The sequence below is a fragment of the Neopelma chrysocephalum genome, unplaced genomic scaffold (assembly GCF_003984885.1).
Source record: "Neopelma chrysocephalum unplaced genomic scaffold, ASM398488v2 Primary Assembly neopelma1_361, whole genome shotgun sequence".
NCBI lineage: Eukaryota > Metazoa > Chordata > Aves > Passeriformes > Pipridae > Neopelma > Neopelma chrysocephalum.
The window spans coordinates 1,231,463-1,252,815 of NW_020898025.1; the positions used below are offsets into that span (position 1 = coordinate 1,231,463).

At 59.2% G+C, this 21,353-nt stretch overlaps 1 protein-coding gene across 1 annotated transcript; it reads right to left on the reverse strand.

Moving 5' to 3' along the window:
• Positions 1 to 8,191: 8,191 nt before the first annotated feature.
• Positions 8,192 to 16,573, reverse strand: SLC9A1 (solute carrier family 9 member A1). Its single transcript, XM_027705976.1, has 12 exons — positions 16,504 to 16,573; positions 15,062 to 15,558; positions 13,185 to 13,435; positions 12,479 to 12,696; positions 11,771 to 11,973; positions 11,448 to 11,537; positions 10,983 to 11,053; positions 10,376 to 10,549; positions 10,147 to 10,261; positions 9,630 to 9,731; positions 9,224 to 9,296; positions 8,192 to 8,542 (listed from the first exon to the last, which is right to left on the reverse strand). The coding sequence occupies exons 1-12, from the start codon at positions 16,571 to 16,573 to the stop codon at positions 8,220 to 8,222; spliced, it is 2,187 nt and encodes a 728-aa protein (XP_027561777.1). The 3' UTR covers positions 8,192 to 8,219.
• Between the last annotated feature and the right edge of the window lie 4,780 nt (positions 16,574 to 21,353).

Here is a 21,353-nt window from a genome sequence, read left to right on the forward strand (position 1 = left end):
CCCGCAGGGACTCGCAGCGAACCGGCCCGTCCGCCCCCCGCCCGCCACCGGCTCCGCCGAGCGCTGCGCCCGCCCGCCCCCCGCCGCGCCTTATATAGCCCCCGCCCGCGCCCCATTGGCCCGGCCCACCGCCAATCCCGGCCCGAGCGCGGGCACGGGGGGAGGAGAGCGGCCGGGCCCGGAGCCAATTGGAGGAGAGGGGAGGGGGGAAAGGGGCGGGGCGATGGAGGGGGCGGGGCGAAGGAGGTGGAGCTCCGCCCCTCCGGCGCGCGGGAATCCCGGCGGTGATTGGTCGGGACGGGCGCGCGCTGAAGGGACACCCCATTGATGGGCTTTGATACCCCATTGATGGGCTTTCTTACTCCACTGATGGGCTTTGATACCCCACTGATGGGCTTTGATACCCCACTGATGGGCTTTCTTACTCCACTGATGTCTCTTTGATGCCCATTTGATTCCCTTTGATACCCTTTGATTCCAATTCGTGCCCATTGATGCCCCATCGATGCCTCACTGATGCCCCTTTGATGTCCCTTTTATGCCCCTTTGATGTTCTTTGCTCTCCATTGCTCTTCATTGATGCCCCAATGATGCCCAACAGGCTGGTACCCCGTTGATTCTCCATGGACTGATGCCCCATTGATGCCCCATGATCTGATGCCCCACTGATGCCCCACTGCTGTCCATGCCCTAGTGCCCTGCTGATGCCTCATGATCTGACACCCCATTAATACCCTGTGCCCTGGTGCCCCATTGATGCCCTGTGATGTGATGCCTCATTAATGCCATTGATGCCCCGTACTCTGATGTCCCATTGATGCCCCATGCTCTGGTACCCCATTGATTCTCCATGGACTGATGCCCCAAGGTCTGACACCCCATTGATACCCCATGTCCTGTTGCCCCACAACCCATTGCCCCCAGCTCCCCCAGGCCAACAGTGTCCCCAGGGAGCTCTGGCACCCAGGAGACACAGGGTCACACTGCGGGGTGACACCCCAGGGTGACAGACACCCCGGGGTGACAGAGCTCTCCCAACCCCGGGAGCTCAACCCCAGCCCCAAAATCCCATCGCGTGGCCTCACTGCCAGTCAAGCCACCGCCTCCTCCCGGGGCCAGACGTGTCCCCAGCCTCTGGCAGCCCATTTCCTTTCATCCCAACAATTCCCATCCCTTTAAAGAGCTCATTTCTCCGCAACATCTCCCCCTGCAGACATTCCCAGCAGGCGCCTCCCCGCCGAGCTGGTGCCCGATGCCCCACGGACTCGTGGATGGATGGGCACGACTCCAGGCTCTGCATCTGCAGCTGCTGCTCCCTTTCCCCAGTTCCTGCTTGGAGCTGGGATCCATTCTTAAAAGCTGCAAACCCCGTTGGAAGACAAGCCCAATTTTATTTTTACACCCTCACAGGGTTTTATTGCGAGAGCTCCCCTGAAAACCCCCACCTGCCCACCCCGGGGCTTTGCAGAGCTCTTCCAAGCTGCAAAGTCTGTCTCTGAAGCCAAGGTCTCTCCCATATCCCAGGGGTTTGCTGCTGGAAGCTGGAGTTGGCAGCAGAAAGAGCAACTGAGTGCTGAGGGATCTGGGGGGAAATGGGGTGTTTAGGAGCATCCACAGTTGAGGCTGGAGGGGAGAGGGGGCACCGGGTGTCCCAAGCACTGTCACCTCCAAAATCCTCCCCATTCCCTGATGGAGAGTCTCATCAGTCTCCATGGGGGCTGGAGTCCCCTTTGCCAGGGTCCCCACTTGGGGATGCTCCTCGTGCCGAGGTGTTTTGCTCTCTGGCTTCCGCCTGTGTCATCCCATGACTCCACCAGGCATCTCCATCGGGATTAAAAGCTGCTCCTGGTTACTCCCCACGAGTCTCTGAACTGGGGCACAGGAGGAGGGGAGCCCTGCTGGAAAGTGACTTTTTCCAAGGAACTTGATAAAATCAGGCAGCTGCCTCCAATTGCAAACCCTCTTTGATGCTGTCGGCAGCAAAGCTGGATCGGGAAGGGTTTCCCAAGGTTCTGAGAAGGGCCAAATAGCGTTAGGGATCAGGGTCCATCCAGCTGGGGGGGATCCAGCGGGAGGAAGGGCTGACTGGGGGCTGAGCACCCCTCGGGTTTGGGGGACCCCACTGGCCACAACACCTCTGGGTGGTGGGGCAGGATGTGGCCGTGGAGCTGATGGGATGGACGGGGCACTGCAGGTCCTTGGGGGACGAGCCGGTGGCCTGGCAGTGAGCTGGGACATCCACGGGCCGGGAGGGACAGGCTGCTGCCAGCTCCGGAGAAAACATCGGCCCATTAAAAAGAGCTGACGCGCTCCGGCCGGACTGGCTGAGCTGCTCGTTAACATCCATCACCAAACGATTATCCCAGAGAGCCGCCGGCAGCGAACCCAGCGCTGGGAATGGCACCCAGGCCGTTTCCTTCCAGCTCAGCAAGAGCCAGCCCGGGCTTTATTCGTTTGTTTTGTTGGCAATTAAGGAATAATCATCGTCTCGGGGTGAAACGCGGGCGGATCCTGCCTCCCGGGTGGTGGCACGAGGGTGGCAAAACCCCTTTGGGGGTGTGAGGGTGGGACAGGGGCTGTGCAGGAAGACGGGGGCTCAGGGTGCCATGGTCCCATTCGTCCCACGGATCTGAGGTCGGCAGCATCCCGGTGCTGCCCAGGGGACACCGGGAAATCATCTGGGGTGGAGCCGGAACGTGCCCCGGCGTGTGCACGGGGAGGAGCAGGGGTCTTCCTGAATTCCAAGCATTTCCAGGGGTACGGAAAGGGGCAGAGGCTGCCAGGAGGGCGGATGGGGACAAAGGTGGAACATCCCCACCTGAGCTGAGCCCCGCGGGGCGTTGGGAACCTTTGGCAGCCCCGTATGGCGAGGCGGGCTGGTCAGTGGGGGAACTGTGGGGAAAAGGGCTGGAAAAGCCGGCGGAGCGGGGCAGGGGCTAAAAGCCCAGCCTGGAGGTGAAGAGACCTCAGTGACTCCCTGAGCCGCGTGGGACCGGCTCCGTCCCACTCGGCATTACGCAGGGTGTGTGCCAACTCCCTGAGCACGCAGGAGGGACCAAGCCCTTCTCCCGGAGCCACCAACGTCACCCGGTGTCGCCCCGGGGGAGCAGCAGCGCTCCGTGTCGGGGTGGGGGCATTCCTCCTGCCCCGCTCCCACGGCAGCCGCCCTGGCACCGCTCACGTCAGCCGTGTCCCGGGCTGTCCCCGTGAACACGCGGGCTGTCCCCAAGCCCACGGCAGCTCTCACCGGGCACGCACGGGCTGTCCTGTGCAGGGCTGCCCCGTGCACACGCACAGCTGTCCCCACGGACACACAGCTGTCCCCACGCCGGCACAAACTGTCCCCATGCAGACACGAGCTGTCCCCGCACACACAAACTGTCCCTGTGCACACAGCTGTCCCCACGCAGATGCCAGCTGTCCCCAGGCAGGCACCAGCCGTCCCACTGCATTTCCCTGCCATCCCCATGCACGCACTTGCCACCATCTCCACACAAACGCCCGCTGTCCCTTGCACACCTGCTGCTGTCCCCACACACTTGTCACCATCCCCACGCCCACGCTGCCATCCCCACTCACGCCCTCCTCCACGTGCCCGCTGTGGGTTTAGGAGGTGGAACCCTTCTCTGCGGCCGTGTCCAGACCCTCCCTGGGCAAACACAGCTCCTGGACACCTCCCAGTCACTCGGGTTCACTGTCCAGCTCCTCTCACTCCCACATAGCCCATCCCAGAGGTGCCACTGCTGCTCGCTGTCCCCAGACCCTCACTGATGGGGAACCCGTGTCCCTGGGGCTGTGCCACCGGCTGCTGTGGTGGCTCCGAGTGGCCACAGTTGCCCAGAGAGGTGGTTTTCCCATGCTGGCCATGGCGGGGTTGGATTTGGCACAGATGCACAGTGAGCACTTGTGTTCACTGCATGGCATGAGGGGTGTCACTCTCTGCCGTCACTCTCTGCTCTCAGCCCGGGCTCCCTGTGTCACCATCCAGGACCCCCAGACTCGGCCCCAACCCCAGCTGCCTCCTGGAATGGATGATGAGTGATGCCTCCGGGATGCCCTTGCCTTGGAGAGGGGCCACCAGGGAGGCCCCGAGATGAAAGGGAGCACAGGGTGTTATTACTGCAGGTGACACAGAGCTGGGGAATGGCTCCTGTCACCTCCTCTGGCTGCTGCAAAATGCTGCCCGGGGAGTGTGGGGGGGACATGGCACCCCTGGGGCTCAGGGACAAGGACACAGCCCCGACATGGAGCACCAACCTGGCCCCAGAGTGGGCAGGGACTGAGCTGCCCTCTTGCAGCTTCCCTGGGGTGTCACCAGCTGGGGAGGTCCCCATCCCCTGGCAGCATGAACAGTGACCTGTGTGTCCCCAGGCTCAGTGGCTTCCCGGTGACACCACGTGCTGTTTTTCTTGGCATGACTTGTGCCTTTAAAGCCGTGGCAGGGGATGACCCATCTCAGTGCCACTAATTTGAGCCTCTCAGAGAGCACAGCCGCTCCCTTCGCTTTGGGTTTTTGGGCCCCGGGTGACACCTGAGCACGGCTGAGAGTGGTGGCAGCTCCAAGACACCTTGTCCCATCGCCGTGCTGGCCTCTCCTCCTGGGAAATTTGGAGAGCCAGCCAGGAGCTCTGCTTTGGTGGGCTGCTCAGCCTGGAGCCAGTGACTCGAGGAGCAATTTCATGGCCTTTCCCAAGTCCCCTTGGTCCTCGCTGGGGCTGTGGGAATGTTCGCTCTCCTCCTGCCACCCACTGCACGCCAGGCTTCATGTCAGACCACGGAGGGAAACTGAGGCACAAGAGAGCCCATCTCCTGGCTGAAGCAGTTTCCTGCAGCTCTTTAACCCCCATGGATGGGGGTTATGGGGAAGGGGGATAAACACCCCAGCATGTGCGTGTGTGTGACAAGGTCGTCCTGCTCAGGAACTCCCTGTTCAGGAAGAACTTGATGTGTCCTTGGTGCCACCACCATGGCCCAAATACACTTTGGGAGGGAAAGGGGGGATATAGGGCTGGAGGAAGCCATATATAGGGAAAAGGCATCGCCACCAGGACTGTGGATAGGGCTGGGGGGACAAACCAGGGCCCATCCACCCCTGGCCTCGGCACTTCGTGTGCTTTGGCAGTTGCTCAGTGGTGACAGCCCATCCCTGGGGGGGGGACCATTAGTCCTCCCTCATTAAAAAAAGTTACTCACCCTTTAAGACAGAAACAAGAATATCCTGGAAATGCCTCGGTTTGGGGAGCTCTCCCATTAAAGCTATGACTGAAGCCAAGAGGGTGGCTGCACGTGATGCTCGCTGGCACGTGGGCAGGTGAGATTCCCGGGCACTGCCCGGGGCTGCCGTGCTCCTGCTGCTCCCTCCGTGCCCTGGGCTGTATCCAGCACCTCTAGTTCTCCTACCCCTTGAGCTGGGATGGCAAAACCGCTGCTTTCTTCCAGCGAGGACAGAGCCACGGCCTGGCTGTGCCTGTTCCTGCCAGACCCTCCTGCTTTGGCACTGCTGTCCCCGGGGATAAGCCACCCTGACCATTGTGTGGGGTGTAAGGATGGCACTCACCAAACTGGCACCTCCATGGGACATATGTCATTGCCCACCCCATGGGCCCCATGGCATCACCTGCCCCGTGGCATTGCCCATCCCATGGGCTCGACAGCATCACCCACCTCATGGGCCCCATGGCATTGTCTGTCCCCTGTCATTACCTGCCCCATGGGCCCCATAGCATTGCCCAGCTCATGGGCCCCCTGGCCTTGCCCACCCCATGGGCCCCGCAGCATCACCTGCCCCACGGCATCCCCTGTCCCACATCCCTGGCCACCTCATCCTGCCCAAGCCCCCCTCGGCAAGGGGGGAACCCCTGGGGCAAGGTGACCTGGCCAAATCCCAGCCCGGGGCCACGGGGGACCCTGGGGTTCAGGTATTTTAAGCAGGTGAGCAAGGCCGGTGCTGACGCGCTGTTGGAGGGCGGGGGCTGAGTCACGGCCACCTGGTGGCTCAGGGCTTTAATTTGCAGCCATGAAACACATTCCCATTGCAGTTGCCCCAGGGCGAGGGGCTCCGGCTGCCCCGGGCTCTGGGAGGGGTCTTGGTGGGGAGGAGGGAGAAGGTGTAAGCCCTTCTGGCGCTGGGGAGGTGGATCCTGGGGGATTTTTGAGTTGCCCTCACCCAGGCAACCCAGGCAGCCTTAAGCCTCTTCCCTCTCTGCAATTGCTCCTCTCTGAGGGCTCAGCTTCAACTCTTGGGGAAATCCAGGAAAAAAATCCCAAGGCTCAGATGTCCCCAAGCCCCCTTCCCTAGGGATGGAACCTTTAGCCCCCACCCAAAGCCCCTGCTCCAGTGCCAGGACAAGGCAGGTGCTGCCCCTTCCTGCCTGGGGACAACACCCCGAGCTTGGGGTGGGCAGGGCTGTGCTGGGACACCCAGCTGGCACCCCAGGGCTGTGCCAGGGTGATCCATTCCCCTCCAAAAGCACCTTCACCCCGTGAGACCACCAGCCCTTTCCCTCCCAACACACCCTTACGTTGGTGTGGCTCTGGGAGGGATGTGGGAGCCCAGGCTCTGTCGAGCCTCCATTTTTGCCAAAACTGGGAATGGCTTAAAAAGCCCCCCTTGGGATGAGGTTCCAGTTCTCCCCAGGCCACAGCAGGAGGGCGAGGGGCAAACCCTCCATCCCAGCGCTGGAGATGAAGCCTCACACCCACCTTCTTCCTCTGGGGCAGCCGGGACTGTGTGGCAAAGGGTAGGAGCCCAAACAGCTGGAAAATACCCCCACTAAAAATTAACATTAATTTATTAGAATATTTATGATAAAAACCAAGAATCTCTCTTTACATGTAGGTTTGTTTTTTTTTCCTTTTTTTTTTTTTCCTTTTTATACAAGAGAATTTCCATTGCTTTTTGTTGTTGTTTTTTTTTCCCCTCCTGGAGGCAGAGCAGGGCAGCAGGCAGGCGCAGGCAGCGACGTGGGTGCTCACCCCGGCACACGCTGGACCCCCAGGGGTCCCGGTGGGATGTGGAGCGGGGTGGGCACGGGGGGCAGGTGCCCGCCAAGGCAGCAGGGCAGAGGCGACGCGTGGCAAGGCACGGCACGGGGAGGGGGGAAGCGGCTGGGGGGCTCCCCAGGGAGGGGAGGCACATGGCATCCACGTGGTGGGAGCTGGGTGGCACGTGGGGGACGAGGTGATGTGCTCAGACAGGATGCAGGACACCCCTGGGCCCGGGGAGGGCTGTAAATCACCGAAACACTCGGTGACCCCTCCAGCCAAGCCTTGGGGGAAAGACGGGTCCTTCCAAACCCAGGACCCCTGGCACCCCCTGACATCCCCCTCCTGCCAACTTCCCGACCCCAATGTGTCCCCATGCCAGCTCCTCTTGGCTGCAGGAGAGATAAATAATCCCCCCCAAGTAGGAGATGCTCCCCTGGCACACCCCAGACCCCGTCTTTGGTTAAGGAGCAGCTGCTGCCGCGCTGACACAGAGCGAGGGGCCAAGGCTGGTGGAGAGTCCCCACGGGGACAGGTGACAGTGGTTCCAGGAGGGATGGAGAGGCTGCTCAAAGAAAGGGGATCCTGGCTCCCCCCTTGCATGGCTCTAAGATATTTATTTGACAAGACCTGGCATGAAATGTGGGGCCAGGGGGGAGGATCCCGGGCACAGCTGGCCCTGGGGGGAAGAGGCCAGGGCAGGGAGCAGAGGCACCATCCCGAGGTCCCTGGGAGGGTCCTGGGGGGGAGTGTGTGTGTGCCAGCCCCGCACAGAGCCTGGCTCCTGTTGTCCCATCCCTCTGCTCCAGAGCAAGGCAAGGGGGCAGATAAAGCACAACTGGGGAGAGGGGAAGCTGTGCCATGGGGGAGCTGTTATGGACACCCCCGGTCAGAGCCCCCTGTGCCGGCCGCAGCCCCCCCAGGGAGCCACTCGCAGGTCCTGAGTGGGTGGGCACCTCTGGGAGAGCCCCGTGGGGGCTGTGAGGCACCTGCAAATCCCAGTAAATCGTCCGTCACCCCCAGGCCACGGCGCCCGAGGAGCCTGGGGCATCCCGGGGCTCCTTCCCTGCTCATCGGGGCCAGCCCAGGGCAGAGCTGTCCTGGCAATTCCCAGTCCATCCAGGACAGTCTCCCCTTCCCAAACCTTCTGTGTAGTGACAGGAAACCAAAAAAGGAGAGCAAAGAACGAACGAATGAAGAGAAAGAGTAACGATAACAAGGCTTCGTGCCAGCAGCTACTGCCCCTTGGGGATGAAGGGCTCCCCCTCCTCCGGCTCCGGCCGGGGCCCCGGGTCGCTCAGGCACCGCAGCATCCGCTGGTTGCTGGGGCTGTCACCGGTCCCCGGGGTGAAGACATCGTCAGTCCCCGGGGAGGAGGGCTCCTTCACCCGCATCACCAGCCCCTCCTCATCCTCCTCGGGCGAGGGCGGGAGGCCGCTGCAGCCCTTGGGCTCCTCGTTCATCAGGTCCACGGACTCGGGGGACTGCGGCGAGGCCGGGTCGATGGTGATGATGGGCAGGTTCTCCGAGTCCCCCTTGGGTTCGTAGGCCAGCGGGTCTGGCGGGGCAGAGAGGGGTCAGGAAGGGAACGGGGGGTCTCAGGGACACCCAGGTGATGCACCTCGGATATTTGGGGCTGGGGTGTTTGGGGCTGGGGGGCCTGGGTTGTCTCTCTGCTTTTCAATTCTGCTGTGTAATTCCTTTCCCCGATTTCCACATCCCATCTGGAGCCGCCGACAGCCCGTCTCCATTTGGAAGGACAAAGCTGCCCTCTGCTGATGGACCGCAGTCTCTGCAGCCCTGTCACACCTCGTCACACTGTCACCGTGTCACCAGAGCAGGAAGGGACACACAGGACAGGAGGGACTGAGGATTGCAAAGCAAGTGCGTAACCGAGGAGCTGGGAGTCCAGACTAACAGGTCTTGGGGCTGAGCGCTCCTGGTCTCCTCCCCTGTGGAGGGCAGGGAAAGGCATGGACACAGACATGGCTGCGTGGATGGAGTAAGCTGAGCTCTGGAGAGACTGGCCAACCCGACTTCCCAGTGGGAATTGTGCTGAGAAGCCAACTAGGTGCTTCTGCTCAGAACAGCAAACCCCTGGGGCTTGGCTGGATGGGTCTGGGATGGGGATGGTCGGGGCTGGAGAGCCACATGTAGCCAAGGAGGTGCAGGACAGCACGCCCTCCGAGTGTTTTGGGTGCCAGCAGTGACGCTCCTGCCACTGCTCCATCCCACCTACCTGAGCCTATGCGAGCCCGGGACATGGTGGGCGAATCCAGCCTGTGAGCCGGCACCGTCAGGTAGTTGTTCATCTGGAATAGGAGCACAGGGACTGTCTCAGCGGAATGGCCAAGGTCCATGGGGAAGGGGAGGCAGGGAACTGACCCCAGGCTGCAGGGATGAGCAAGGAGCAGCAGCGAGATGCACAGGACATGTACACACATCCTCCCAGCCACGCTGCAGGGAATTGCTCAGAGCCTGGGGCAACCAGAGACCCCCAAGGTTTGGGGTCACCCACTGTCATCTGAACCTCAGCTCCCTCCCTGTGCTGGACACTCATGTGCTTCCCAGGCTGGGAAGCCACCCTGTCCCCCCCATCCTCCCCAGCCTGTGGCAGCATCCCGGTTCCAGCATTCCTCTGACACCTTCTGTTCCAGCTGCCGGGCCTTCTGCCTCCGCAGGAGCATCTGGTTCCAGGCCTCCTCGTAGGGGTCGGCCACGAGCGTGTGCCGGTTGTAGGATCGCAACTGGGAAGAGACCCCAAGGAAAGGAGGCGTTAAAATCCCACATGGAAAGGGAAGGAAGGTCACAGCCCTGTTTTCCCTGGAGATTGATGAAACAGCCACCAGTGGGCAGAGCAGCTCCAGGCAAGCTGGTGGCTCATCCCTTGTGTGCCACAGTGGGATGCCTGATCCTGACCCACCTCGGCCCAGCGAGGGTTTAAAGGCTGGGTTCACCCCTTGACCAAGCCATCCTTCCCCTCAGATTATCCCAGTGCCATCTCAGGAGGAAAAGCCTCCTGGGGATGGAGAGCCAGGTTGGGAACACAAAGGGTAGGGACAGTGGGAGTGAAGGGCCCAGCTGAGGGCTTCTGGTGGGCAGTGGTCCTGGCCACCCCCAGCGAGGCAAAGGGGACACACACGGTGCCAGGGGACACCTCACCCTCTGCCTGGTTTTCTGCAGGTTGTTGCGGAGGATCTTCCGGATCTCCTCCTCCTTGTCCTTGGACAGGGCCGGAAGGATGCGTTCCACAGGGAGGGACTTGGGGTTGATATTCCTGCGTGGACAGACAGGATTCAGAGTGACACCACGATGGCCTCGCAGGACCCAAGGGCTGCTTGCCCTGTGGCCATTAAGGGTCCCATGGGAGGTGCCAGGGCTGGGAACTCACTGGATGGAGACAGTGGAGACAGCGGAGGGGATCTTGCCTATGCCCCCACTCTCCACCAGCTCGATGGCCTGCTTCATCTCCATCTTGTGGTAGAAGGCGATGAGCTGGGGCTCCTTGGAGCGCTCCCCTGCGATCAGGCACTTCTTCACATACTTCTTGTTGAAGCGGTTCAGCCTTCCCGAGGACACGGGGAAAGAAGGAGCAGTGACATGTCAGACCTCTCCCTGCCCTGCCACCCACTCCCTGCTCCCCATCCCTGGCCCAGGATAGCACAGTCAGTGGTGGGCTCAGTTCCCACCAGTGCACATCAGGCCAAGCTTCTCTGAATCCCTCCTGAGCGAGACAGACTCCAAAACACCCAGAAGCTGCTCACACCCACTATGGATAGTCCTGAGCTCCTGCAGGGACCAGCCACCAGCAGCTCCCACCCTGCTGTGGTGAAGGGGCACAGCCCTGCAGCTCTGCTTGGACCCAACCCAGGGCCATAATTCACCGCAGGGAGAGTGTGTGTGGATGTTACAGCCCAGGGAAAAACCCAGCACGGGGCTGAGAAACCTTCTGTGTGGTGATTCAAACCCTTCCCCAGCCACCAAACCTCCACACTCACTTGTCCTTCCAGTGGTGATGCCCGTAGTGACCACAGATATCCTCGATCCCCGTCAGAAGGTGATCCAAGAACTGGAAGAGACACTCCAAGGCGTCAGCAGCTCAGAGGGCTGTTGCCCACCCTCTCCCCACCCCAACACCCAGGCTGACACAGAGGGCACTCAGGGGGTGCAAAATCAGGGCTGTGGGTCCAGGATGGGCCTCGGGAGGGCAGGACAGACCTACACAACCAGGCTGCGGCTCTACCAGGCACAGGGGAGAGCTGGGTCGGAGCAGGCACTGGACGACACAGACGGGGGAGAGCCCTCGCTCTGTCCCCCCTTACCTTGGGCACTGATTTAGGGGCAGGTCCTGCTCTGTGAACCCGCCTGGTTACAGCGGTGGAGGTGGCAGAAGCAGAGAGAGCAGAGGGCTAAGGCGGCGACGAGAAGCGCGCGGGGAGGGCCGGCCGGAGCAGCGCGTTTACCTGCGTGTGGATCTCTTCGTTGATGGAGCGTTTTGTCTCTTGCTTCTTCTTCACGGCCAGCAGATCCACCAAGGGCCGGATGGTCATGCCCTAGGGAAGGGGGAGAGGGAGTTAGATCTCTCCACAAGGAACACTGGTGGGAGCAGGGGGGGTTCAGCACAGCCAAGTCACTGTTGGTGTCACCAGGCAACCTCAAGAGCTTTTGGGGGGACAGTGACAGGGTCAGGGAGGGAGGGTGGGGTTGTGCTCCTCACTCCCCACGCACACACAGAGCCATTAAATAACCCCTTTCCCTCTAAAACCACGACCTGAGCTCCACCAACCTGCACGAAAACGGTGAAGAAGATGACGGTGATGATGGCTGTGAGGAACATGTCCCTCATGCCAAAATGTTTGTAGTCCAGGAGGTACCCGAGGGAGAAGGCGATGGCTCCCCGCAGGCCCCCGTAGGCGATGATGAACTGGTCCTTCGGCGTCAGCTTCACAATTCGGAACTTGTTGATGAACCAGGTGAGGACAAGGACACCTGGGGGAGCAGGGCAGGCTCTTGTGTGAGCACATGGTGAGGGATCCCCTCCAGACCCAAAGAGACCTCCTGGCAGCCCAGCCTGCAGTGCAGTGTCACCCTCCCCAGGGCTGTGGGTGCAGGTGGGTGCTGTCCTGCTGCTCATCCCAACATCCCTCACCAGCTCCAATCCCACACCTGGGATAAACATGGCCTTTACTCCACCTCCCAAAGCCAACCACCTGCAGGGGTGATGCCCACGGTGGAGCAGTGCCACCCAGTCAACTCCAGTCTCCCCAGCAAGGTAAACCTGGGCATCACAGTCCTGAGAGTTGCCCATGACCCAACACCAGGGTGGCCACTCAAGACCACATTGGACGGGGCTTGGAGCAACCTGGTCTAGTGAAAGGTGTCCCTGCCCATGGCAGGGGGGGAACTAGATGGTCTTTAAGGTCCCTTCCAACCCAAACCATTCCATGATTCTGTGACCATCCCCAAGGACTTTGCCACCACGCTGACACCTCACCTAACACCCTGGCGATGAGGCAGAAGAGCAGCGTGCTGATGACGAAGGTCCAGTTCCAGTAGTGGTGACCAGCCACGGTGGAGACACCCAGGAAGATGAAGATGAGGGTCTCGCTCACGCTGCTCCACATCTTGAGGAAATACTTGATGGTGGTGTGGGACTTGTGGGAGATGTTGGCTTCCACATAGGGCCTCATGACCACGCCAGAGGCGATGAGCCTGGGGGCAAGGTTGGGGCACTCAGCAGTCATGGGGACATGGGGACAGCACCAAACCCTGGCCCTGCAGCAGCGTTTTGGGGGACAGCCCCAAACCCTGGCCCTGCAGCAGTGTTTTGTGCTCTTACACCGAACCACAGAGCAGGACAAAGCTTGTGAGGCACCAGCAATTATTCAAGGCCTCCAGAGAAGGCAACGGGAGATTTATCCTTCCCCCTGGCAGGGCAGGAGTGAGCATTGGAGCCAGGCCCTGCCTGCTCCTGTGTACCAAGGAGAATGGGAAGCGGGCTGCCAGTGCCCTGGGATCTGTGTAACAACTCAAGAGAGTCACTTCCCTCATCTGCCTCCCTGCTTATCCCATCCCAAACACACCTCTGGCCCTCACTGGGCAGTTACTGGCCTTGCTGGGCCAGTGGTTACACCACAGTAAATCCTCCAAACGGTCCTGGGGACAGGAGGGCGTCTCATCCCCCCCCATTCCCAACTCACGCCATGATGCCGGAGAGGTGGAAGAGCTCTGCAGAGAGATAGGCCATGTAGCTGTAGAGGAAGACGAAGAGGGGCTCGATGACTCGGATGTGGGAGGTGAAGCGGGACGTGAAGGCGGCGATCACCCCGTAAATGACGCCCACCAAGACGCCGCCCAGCGACACCACGAAGAAGCTGAGGAAGCCGAGGATGATATCGAGGATGGTCACCTGCTCAAAGTTGGCAAACTCCTCAAAGAGGTGGTAGAGGACCTGGGAGGGAGAAAGGAGACAGGGGTTCAAACTGTCCTGCTGGCAAGAGACAACCCCACCTCAGAGGAGACCTGCACGGGAACCTTCCCTGGAAGCCAAGCAGGGCCCCAGTGTGGCACACCTGAGCTGAGGTGTGTCAGTGCTTGGTGACCCCAGGCTGGGTCCTGTGCTTGACCAAGCCTCACACCAAAAAAGGTGGTTCTTTGCCACACAGATCCATAGGGACCGACCAGCTCCTCGTCCTCTGTGGCTCAGAGGGACACTGGGCCATCAGAGATGTGTCTGGGACAGCTCTGCTCTCCAACTGTCCCAGGAAGGGCTTTGGTCATGGTCTGAATCAGCCAGAGACTGCTCCTGTTTCCCAGTGGAAAGGTCAGGATGGATCCAGGCTGGGAGACCCTTGACAGATGCACAGAGAGAAAAGCCACCATCTGCTCTGCTCAGCTGGAGAGGAGCCCAAACCCTTGAGACAGCTTTGGAACTGAGGGAAACCTCACAGAAGGAGCCCACCCCAGGCTGCGTCACCTTCTCTCACCTCCAGACACTGGAGAGATGTTAAGGCAGCGTGTCAGGATGGGAAAAGGGATTTAGGGCATCCTGCAGGAACAGCAGCACTTGCAAGCAGGCAGAGGGTGAGGTGTCAGCTCCTGCCTGCCAGGGCTGGGCCCTGGGACATGGGCAGGGACAGATGTGGCAGCAGAAGGCAAAAGCATTCCCCAGGGATAGGAGCAGGGACATAGATCCTGCAGGCAGCCCCTCTGGTCAAAAACGGGGGAGAAGTGCCTGGGAGGAGCCCTGTGGTGGGTCAGCATGTTCCTCGTCACCAGGAACCTCGTCAGCAGCACAGCAGCACGCTGAGCAGCCAGCTCCAAAATGGACAGCTGGGATATGGGAGAGGAGCCAGGAAAAAGCAGTGGGTTAGAAGTAAATTTAGAGGTCAGCCCTGCAGAGAGGAGGAGGCCACACTGACAGCTGAGCCAGCACCTGGACACTGACGTCCTTTGGAAATGGAGCAGGCCTGGCTCCACCTCCCAAAGGTCCCTGCAAAGCTGCTGCTCAAAATGGGGCCAAGGGGTGGTCCGGTGGGATGCCAGCCTGGCTGGAGCCCCCCAGCTCTCCTCTTGCCATGGCTGGTGATGTCCTGCCCTCCCACCTCCTCATGGCTGCATCTGGAGGACAGCAAGGGTGACCACATGAGAGGAGACAGAGGGAGCAGCAGCTACGTGGCCGTGCTGCCTGACCCAGCACCAGCCCCTCTTGCTTTCCCTGGCAGGACAGGCACGGGCACGGCAGCAATTCCACCCTGGAGAGCTGATTCCCAGCAAACCAAGGCACCAGGCACAGTCCCTGCTCTTCACCAAGAGGCAGCAGCTGGCTGGACATGTGCCCTTGGCCTCCCCAAACCATCAAGTAAACTGCTTCACCCTAACTCACCTCCGCAGTGTTTTAAGCTGCTATATTTGGCTTTGAGCTGGACAAGGTTCGGAGCGAGCGGAGCTGCTGCAGCTGAGCAGCTTGGAACGGCCCTGACATGAGCTGCCAGTCCCGGTGTCCCGGTGCCACCACCCCGAGATGCTCCGCCAAACCCAACCCCATCCCCTCGGCCGAGCCCCTCCGCGCACTCACCACCGTGACGGCGTCGTTGAGCAGGGACTCCCCGAAGACCAGGATGTGGAGCAGCTCGTTGATGTGGATCTCCTCAAACACGGCCAGCACGGCCACAGGGTCCACGGCAGAGATGATGCTGCCAAAAAGCAGGTTGGCCAGGAGGCCGATGTGGTTGAGGCCGGGGCCACCCAGCTGGCACACGGCGTACATCAGCCCCCCCAGGAAGAAGGCGTTCCAGAGCGTCCCCACCACGGCGAAGATGAGGATGGTGCCCAGGTTCTCGGTGAACTGGCGCAAGGGGAGGAAGTAGCCGGCGTCCAGGATGATGGGTGGGAGGAGGAAGAGGAAGAAGATGTCTGACTTGAGGATGGGGGGCTTCTCGCCCACCCCTTTGATGAGCCCCCCGACCAGAAGGCCCACCACGATGAGCAGGCAGCTCTCGGGAACGATGCTGGACACTGAAGGGATCACGTGGAAGCCTGGAGAGGGGGAGGAGAGAGGAAGACACACGTTGGCTGTACAAATGGAAGGTGTTGTCTGCAGGAGGACACCTCTGCTGGGGTCAGGCAGTAGTTCCCAGCCTTCCCTGCACTCTTCAGCACCCACTATCTTTGTGTGCCTCAGTTTCCTCTCCTGTCCCAAGAGGAAAACCTTGACACTCTGTCAAGTGGAAACCAGACCCACACCCCCCGACACTGCTGATCTCAAATCAGAGCATAACAGTAAATCCCAGTTCAACAGCCACCCTTGGGACATCCCAGGGTCTCTCTGCAGACCCCAGGCCCACGACAGCTGCCTGTGGCACAGACAGTTCTCCCCACGCAAGCTGTCGCTGGCTCCAGCTCTTCCCCTTGCAGCTAATCCCGAGCACACGTAGGCATTGGCATTTCCCTCCTGTCAGACAGCACCCTGCCCACCCAGTGCCATTATTCCTGGCATGCCAGGTGCTGGCAGCAGCACAGTGCCCATCCCTGGCGATCCCTGATGCAGGGGACAGGCTGGTGCTTGGTGGGTTTCAGGATGCAATTTGCCTTCCTGCAGCTTCAGGAGCCAGCAGGGAGGTTTCACGTGGCTGGTTGCAGCAGGGACAGGATGAATCCTTGAGGTGCAAGGTAACAGGGAACATGTTTTCCCCTTTTCTAATCACAGCATGACCCCAAATACTGGTCTCTGAGCCAGCCATGACCTGCTGGGATGATATTCCCCCACCAAACACCCCCCAGCCAGGCATCTGCCAACACACCGATACCCACAGAAGGATTTTGGGTTCCCTGGACCTTCTCCCAGGCTTTATAATTATTATTTTGAAGCGAGGCATATTTGTTCTCTGGCAAGGGAAGCAGCTTAAAATAAGGAGCCCTGCCTTGGCATCCCGTGTTCCTCCATTCCTTCCGGCCGGGCGGCTGTGCCATCTGCACATCGTTTCACAACACATTAAATCCCATTCCATAACGAGTCACGATCCCGCTGACGATCCAGAGCCCCCCCCGAGCCCCCTCCCCGAGCCTGCAGGGACCACATCTGCGCCATGGTGCCGGCTCATCCCTCCTCCACCTGCGCAGCCGACGGGGGAAGGCGCCGCATCAATCTGGCTCCGATGGGAAAAGGTGTCACTTCCACAATCCCTCCCTAAGGATGGGCAGTGAATCAGCTCCCAGCCACAGCCACAGGGGCAGGATTAGATCCCAGATTGCCACCTGAGCTGCAGGCACAGGGTGGGTGAGCCCAGAGGGTTCATCACGCCCGAGGCTCCGCGCAGGTCTGGCTGCACCATTCCGGCTGCTCCAATGGGTCTCTGGTGCTGGAGAGATGTGGGAAGGAGCCTGGTTTCTACCTTGGCTTTGCCACAGCAGCACCAGCAAATGCTCAGTGGCTTCAGGTTCAGTTATGAGGGGAGGCCAGGAGGAGATGGGAACATCCAAACTTTCTCCCAGCACTCTCCCAAAATCCAGCCAACTGTGTTCAGGGACTTCTCAGCCTGGATGCAGTTCCTGATTTGCCCCCACAGGGTTCTCCTCTGTCTGGGATCCCCTGGAGCCCACACAAGCGCTGAGCACCCCAAGGCAGCCCTGGCAGGGTGCTCCCCATGGGAGGGGAGGCAATAATCCCTTTTCCATGCACAGCTCATGCAAACACCAGGAACAACCGACCCTTCCAGCACGCCGGGCTGGAATAAGGTTTAAAGCCACACAAGCAGCGAGAAGCCCACAGCAAATCAGTTTTTGCTTGGTAAGTATGTTCAATCATGAATAAAACACAAACACTGACAATTAAGCATCTCTCCCTTCTTCCCCACAGGCCCCAGGATTCCATTAAACTGGAACATTCGTGTGCTGATGGGAATTCAATGGTTTAGAGCCTTTTTGTAGGGTCCTAAAAATACACTCACACGGGCTGCATTTTAATTATGCCTTTGATTTCACTGAATCTCAGCCATTTTTGCTCCCTGCTTTCTCTGCTTTAGTATTTTTAGAGCGCTCCAGAGCTCATCTGGACCAATCTGTTGGTGGGATCCTGCTGGGATCCTGCTCCGAGTGTTCCAGCATCCCGCTTTGGAGCGGGAGTGACTAGTGCGAAGAAAACCCCTCACTGTGGGGATGATGGCAGGCAGGGGTGAACTGGTTTGATCCCAGCTCTGTGCCTGAATTTCCCTCCTGGAGGATGAGGAAGGCTGTGGCAGGATGAGGAAGGCTGCAGCAGGATGCTGGGTGATGAGGATGGCCAGCCATGGGCACACCCGGGGGCAGCAAGAAGGGGAATAAGCCTTGGTAATAACTATAATAATAATAATAATAATAATAATAATAATAATAATAATAATAATAATAATGCTTAATACCCTTCAGGCTCCTGTTTCTGGCTGATTTGGTAAAGATTATTTGCTGTTCATCTGCACCTACTGGTGCTGCCCTCCTGTTCCCAAATGTGGTGCCCCTGCTGCAAACTGGGATTTCTGCTGCAGTGGGGTCTGTAAATCCTCCACCACGGGGCAGGAGGGCACAGCCAGACCCCACTGCTCCTTCAGGTTCCTTTGTTAAGCAGCAAGTGGTTCTTTCCACAGAAGGGCAGGAACCGGCATCTGAGAGGTCCCCCCAGCTGGCAGGGCTGTGTGGGATGTGCTTCCCTAAGGATTGAGGAGCAGGAATGGGGAGGCAGTGCCCACACCAGGCGTACGAGACTCCTGGCACGCTGCTGCCAGCACAGCCTGAATAAACAAGTGGTGGGGAGCTGAGGGGATGAGACAGCTGGTCCCTGGCACATCCACATTTGGAGGATGAACACGGATGCACAGGTGAGCACACGGAGCAGCTTCACCCATGAAGAAGCACCCACTGTATTTCAAGTAGTTTTCCAGAATCCTACCAGGAGGGAATTCCCCTGGAGACCTCATTTCCCTGAGAGCAACACCTGACCCCCAAATCCCCAGCTTGGGGCACGCACAGTCACTCAAGTTTCTTCCTCTGGAAAACAAACTCTATGGAAGCAGCTCCCCTGTGGACAGCATCAAACAGCACCGAAACTATTAAAAGAGAGACCAGTTGAGTCAACACCAACCCCAAGAGCTTGAGCAAACAAGGAAAAGGAAATCCAGGAGTTAATAGATCCTATTAAAACAGTTCCTTGCCCACATCACGCACCCCGGCTTCCACACGCCCAGCAAGGGAACACGGGGATTGCTGGTGGTCAGCAATTCCTTGGGTTAGGGCAGAAAGGAGAGGGGACTGGAATTCCAGTTTTAACCACAGTCTAAACACTTGAAGGAGTGGAGGAAATACCCATCCTTCAAATGAAAGAGATTTTGGGGCAAGGAAAGCTGTCGCAAGGCAATGCTGGCGCTGCAGCTCCTGAACGTTTCTTGTCTTTATGTTGGGATCAGCAGATTCACATGGGGCCATTCCTGCCCAAGGAATCGATGGCAACATCAGGAATTTGCCCCCACTAACTTCTCCAACACGAGGGCTCCCATTTCAGCTGCTAAAGGTTCATCCCCATCCCTCTGAGGGGGAGCTGGGCTGCTTTTCCCAAGGCTCCGGCTGCTGGCGGATGCAGTGCCACGTAAATATTTACTCCTGAGCAACCAGCCAGGGAGAGACTCTGCCCCATGAGCAGTTTTTTTCCTTCCTGGGCTGTATCTGGGTTACTGCAGCCCTGGCAGGGGCCGGATGCTGTGCCTGGGGTTATATAAGCTCCATCCAGCAGCGTCTGCTCCCTCCCTGCCTAATGACTCCAAACCCACCCTGATCTGATCTGCTTCCATCCTCAGCCTGGGCAGGAAGAGCCCGGGGGGGATGTGGAGGGAAGGGTGATGGCACCCAACCCAGACTCAGCATTCCCACCCTGGGGATGTCAGAACCAGCCAGGTCCCACCCACTTCTCGCCCTGCAGCTGAAGCTGAGGTGATCTCCACGCCCTGAGCTGCTCACAGACATTTGGGAACCCTCTCCCAAGGCCAGAAGGGAACGATCTGCAGCTTCCCAGCACCCCGGCCGCTGCAATACAGCTCCATATGGCACAGGATCCAAGGTCAGGCTTAGTCAGAGCTCTGGCAGCGCTCCCTCCCCTGATTTTAAAGACCTCCCTCAAAGCAGTGCGGAAAGAACATTAGAAGAACACTTTAATCAAACACTTTTCATGGAGGAAAGGAGGTAAAGCCTTCACGCACTTCCCTGATCCAGGCCAGGTCAGGGAGATGTTGACATCTCCCATTCCAGCTCCCACCATGGGGACATTCCTGGAGTCGGAGCTGTAAGAGGCTCTGCAATTCCCATGGCCCTGAAAAATGCTGGTGTTCAGAGGCAGTAAAAAAAAAGAAAACAAACAAACAAACAAAATATATATGTCTGCCTGCACCAGGAGAAACTGTGCCAGCCCTGGGGACAAGGGGGTTGTCCCCATGAGCCAGTTCCTGCAGCTGGGGTTGGCGTGAGCCATCACATCTTCCTGCAGGTTGAATTAGGGTGGGATTAACGTCCCCTCCTTTCACAGGAGGAAAAGAAATATGAAGGAGGAGGGAAGAAAACCCACTCGGCTGGTGTTTCAAGTTGGAGTCGGGTAAAGAGGGAGAGAAGGAGGGAAGGGAGCACATGAAGTGGCTGGAAGGGCTTTGGCACATTCACGGTTAAGCCGGATGCTCCTGTGGCTTCATCCCGGCTTCCCAAGCACCCACGCATGGGAAGATTGTTTTGGGAAAGCCAGGATGCTTCCAGGATGATGCCTGTTAGCTAAGAAGAGGCACAAAAATGAGAATGGTTACAAAAACACCCTGTCCTCCCAGGCTTCCCAAGTTTACTGGAGCAGTTGCAGGCTCCAGCAGACAGGAGGAATTACACAATTATTAACCAGGGTTAGGCAGCTCTCCCACCCTCCTGGATGATTTTTCTCTGGAAGGAGGCAGATGAGGGGTCAGTCTGGGTGAGGGGGTGGTGAAGACCCCCGGGTGAGGCTCACTGGGAACCCATGGGTGACTTTTTGGGGCACAGGGTGGGAGTGAGTGGCTGCAGAGCTGGAAAAGCCCTGGGAGAAGGCACAGGGTCTGGGAAGGAGGCGGTGAGGGGGAGCAGGCATGCTCAGAAGGGCTGCCCTTCTGAAGGACACTGCAGAGAGCAGGGCTGGAGGAGACACACGTGTCTGAGCAGCACCAGGGCCACTCCAAAGGCCACTTTAACCCTTTAGGACACCGGGCTGGGTGGGCCCTACAGAGAGGCAGCAGCCCTGGTCAATCAGCAATCCCAGTGGGGAGGGATGCAGGCAGGTGTGGACACCATCCCATACTCCTGTGTCACATGGGGACCATGGAGAGCCCCCACATGTCGATACTTTGCTGGCTGAACCCCAAAATCACTGGTGTGTCCCAGCCAAGGGGACTCTTCATCCACAGAGCCATTACTCAGGACCATCCCCTTCTTTCTCCAGGTAGAAGAAGCAGCAGGGCAGGAAGGAGAGACGGCTGTTTTGGAGTGGTGGAGGGTCAAGGATGTAGGAATAAGCCCCCAGCAGGGCTAAAGCCCTGTGAGGATAGTAATGAAGGAACAGAGCATTTTGCAACCGGCTCCCAGGGGAAAACCCATCCCAGGCTCCCAGAATTTGGCTGTAGCTTCTTCCCATTTATCCCTTTTCCTCACGAAAAAAACACGCTGGATTTCTCTCTTCCCTTGCCTGACCATCAATTGCCCAAAGATCAGCCAGGCTTTGCTGATGGCCGGTGGCCTCCAGCACAGCCCTCATGGGATGTCTCACTGGGAGTGTTTCAGCCCTGCTGTGCATCTCCCTTGGAAAATGGAGCTGGATCCAGTGACTCCCTGCAAAGACA

What these genes read in the sequence shown, in the direction of transcription:
- SLC9A1 (XM_027705976.1), bottom strand. Translation starts at nt 16,573, where the DNA reads ATGGCGCAGATGTGGTCCCTGCAGGCTCGGGGAGGGGGCTCGGGGGGG. An exon ending in TCTGGATCGTCAGCGGGATC is followed by an intron (nt 15,559 to 16,503) that starts GTGACTCGTTAT and finishes CCATTTGTACAG; the next exon opens with CCAACGTGTGTCTTCCTCTC. An exon ending in GTCTCCACTGTCTCCATCCA is followed by an intron (nt 10,262 to 10,375) that starts GTGAGTTCCCAG and finishes CTGTCCACGCAG; the next exon opens with GAATATCAACCCCAAGTCCC.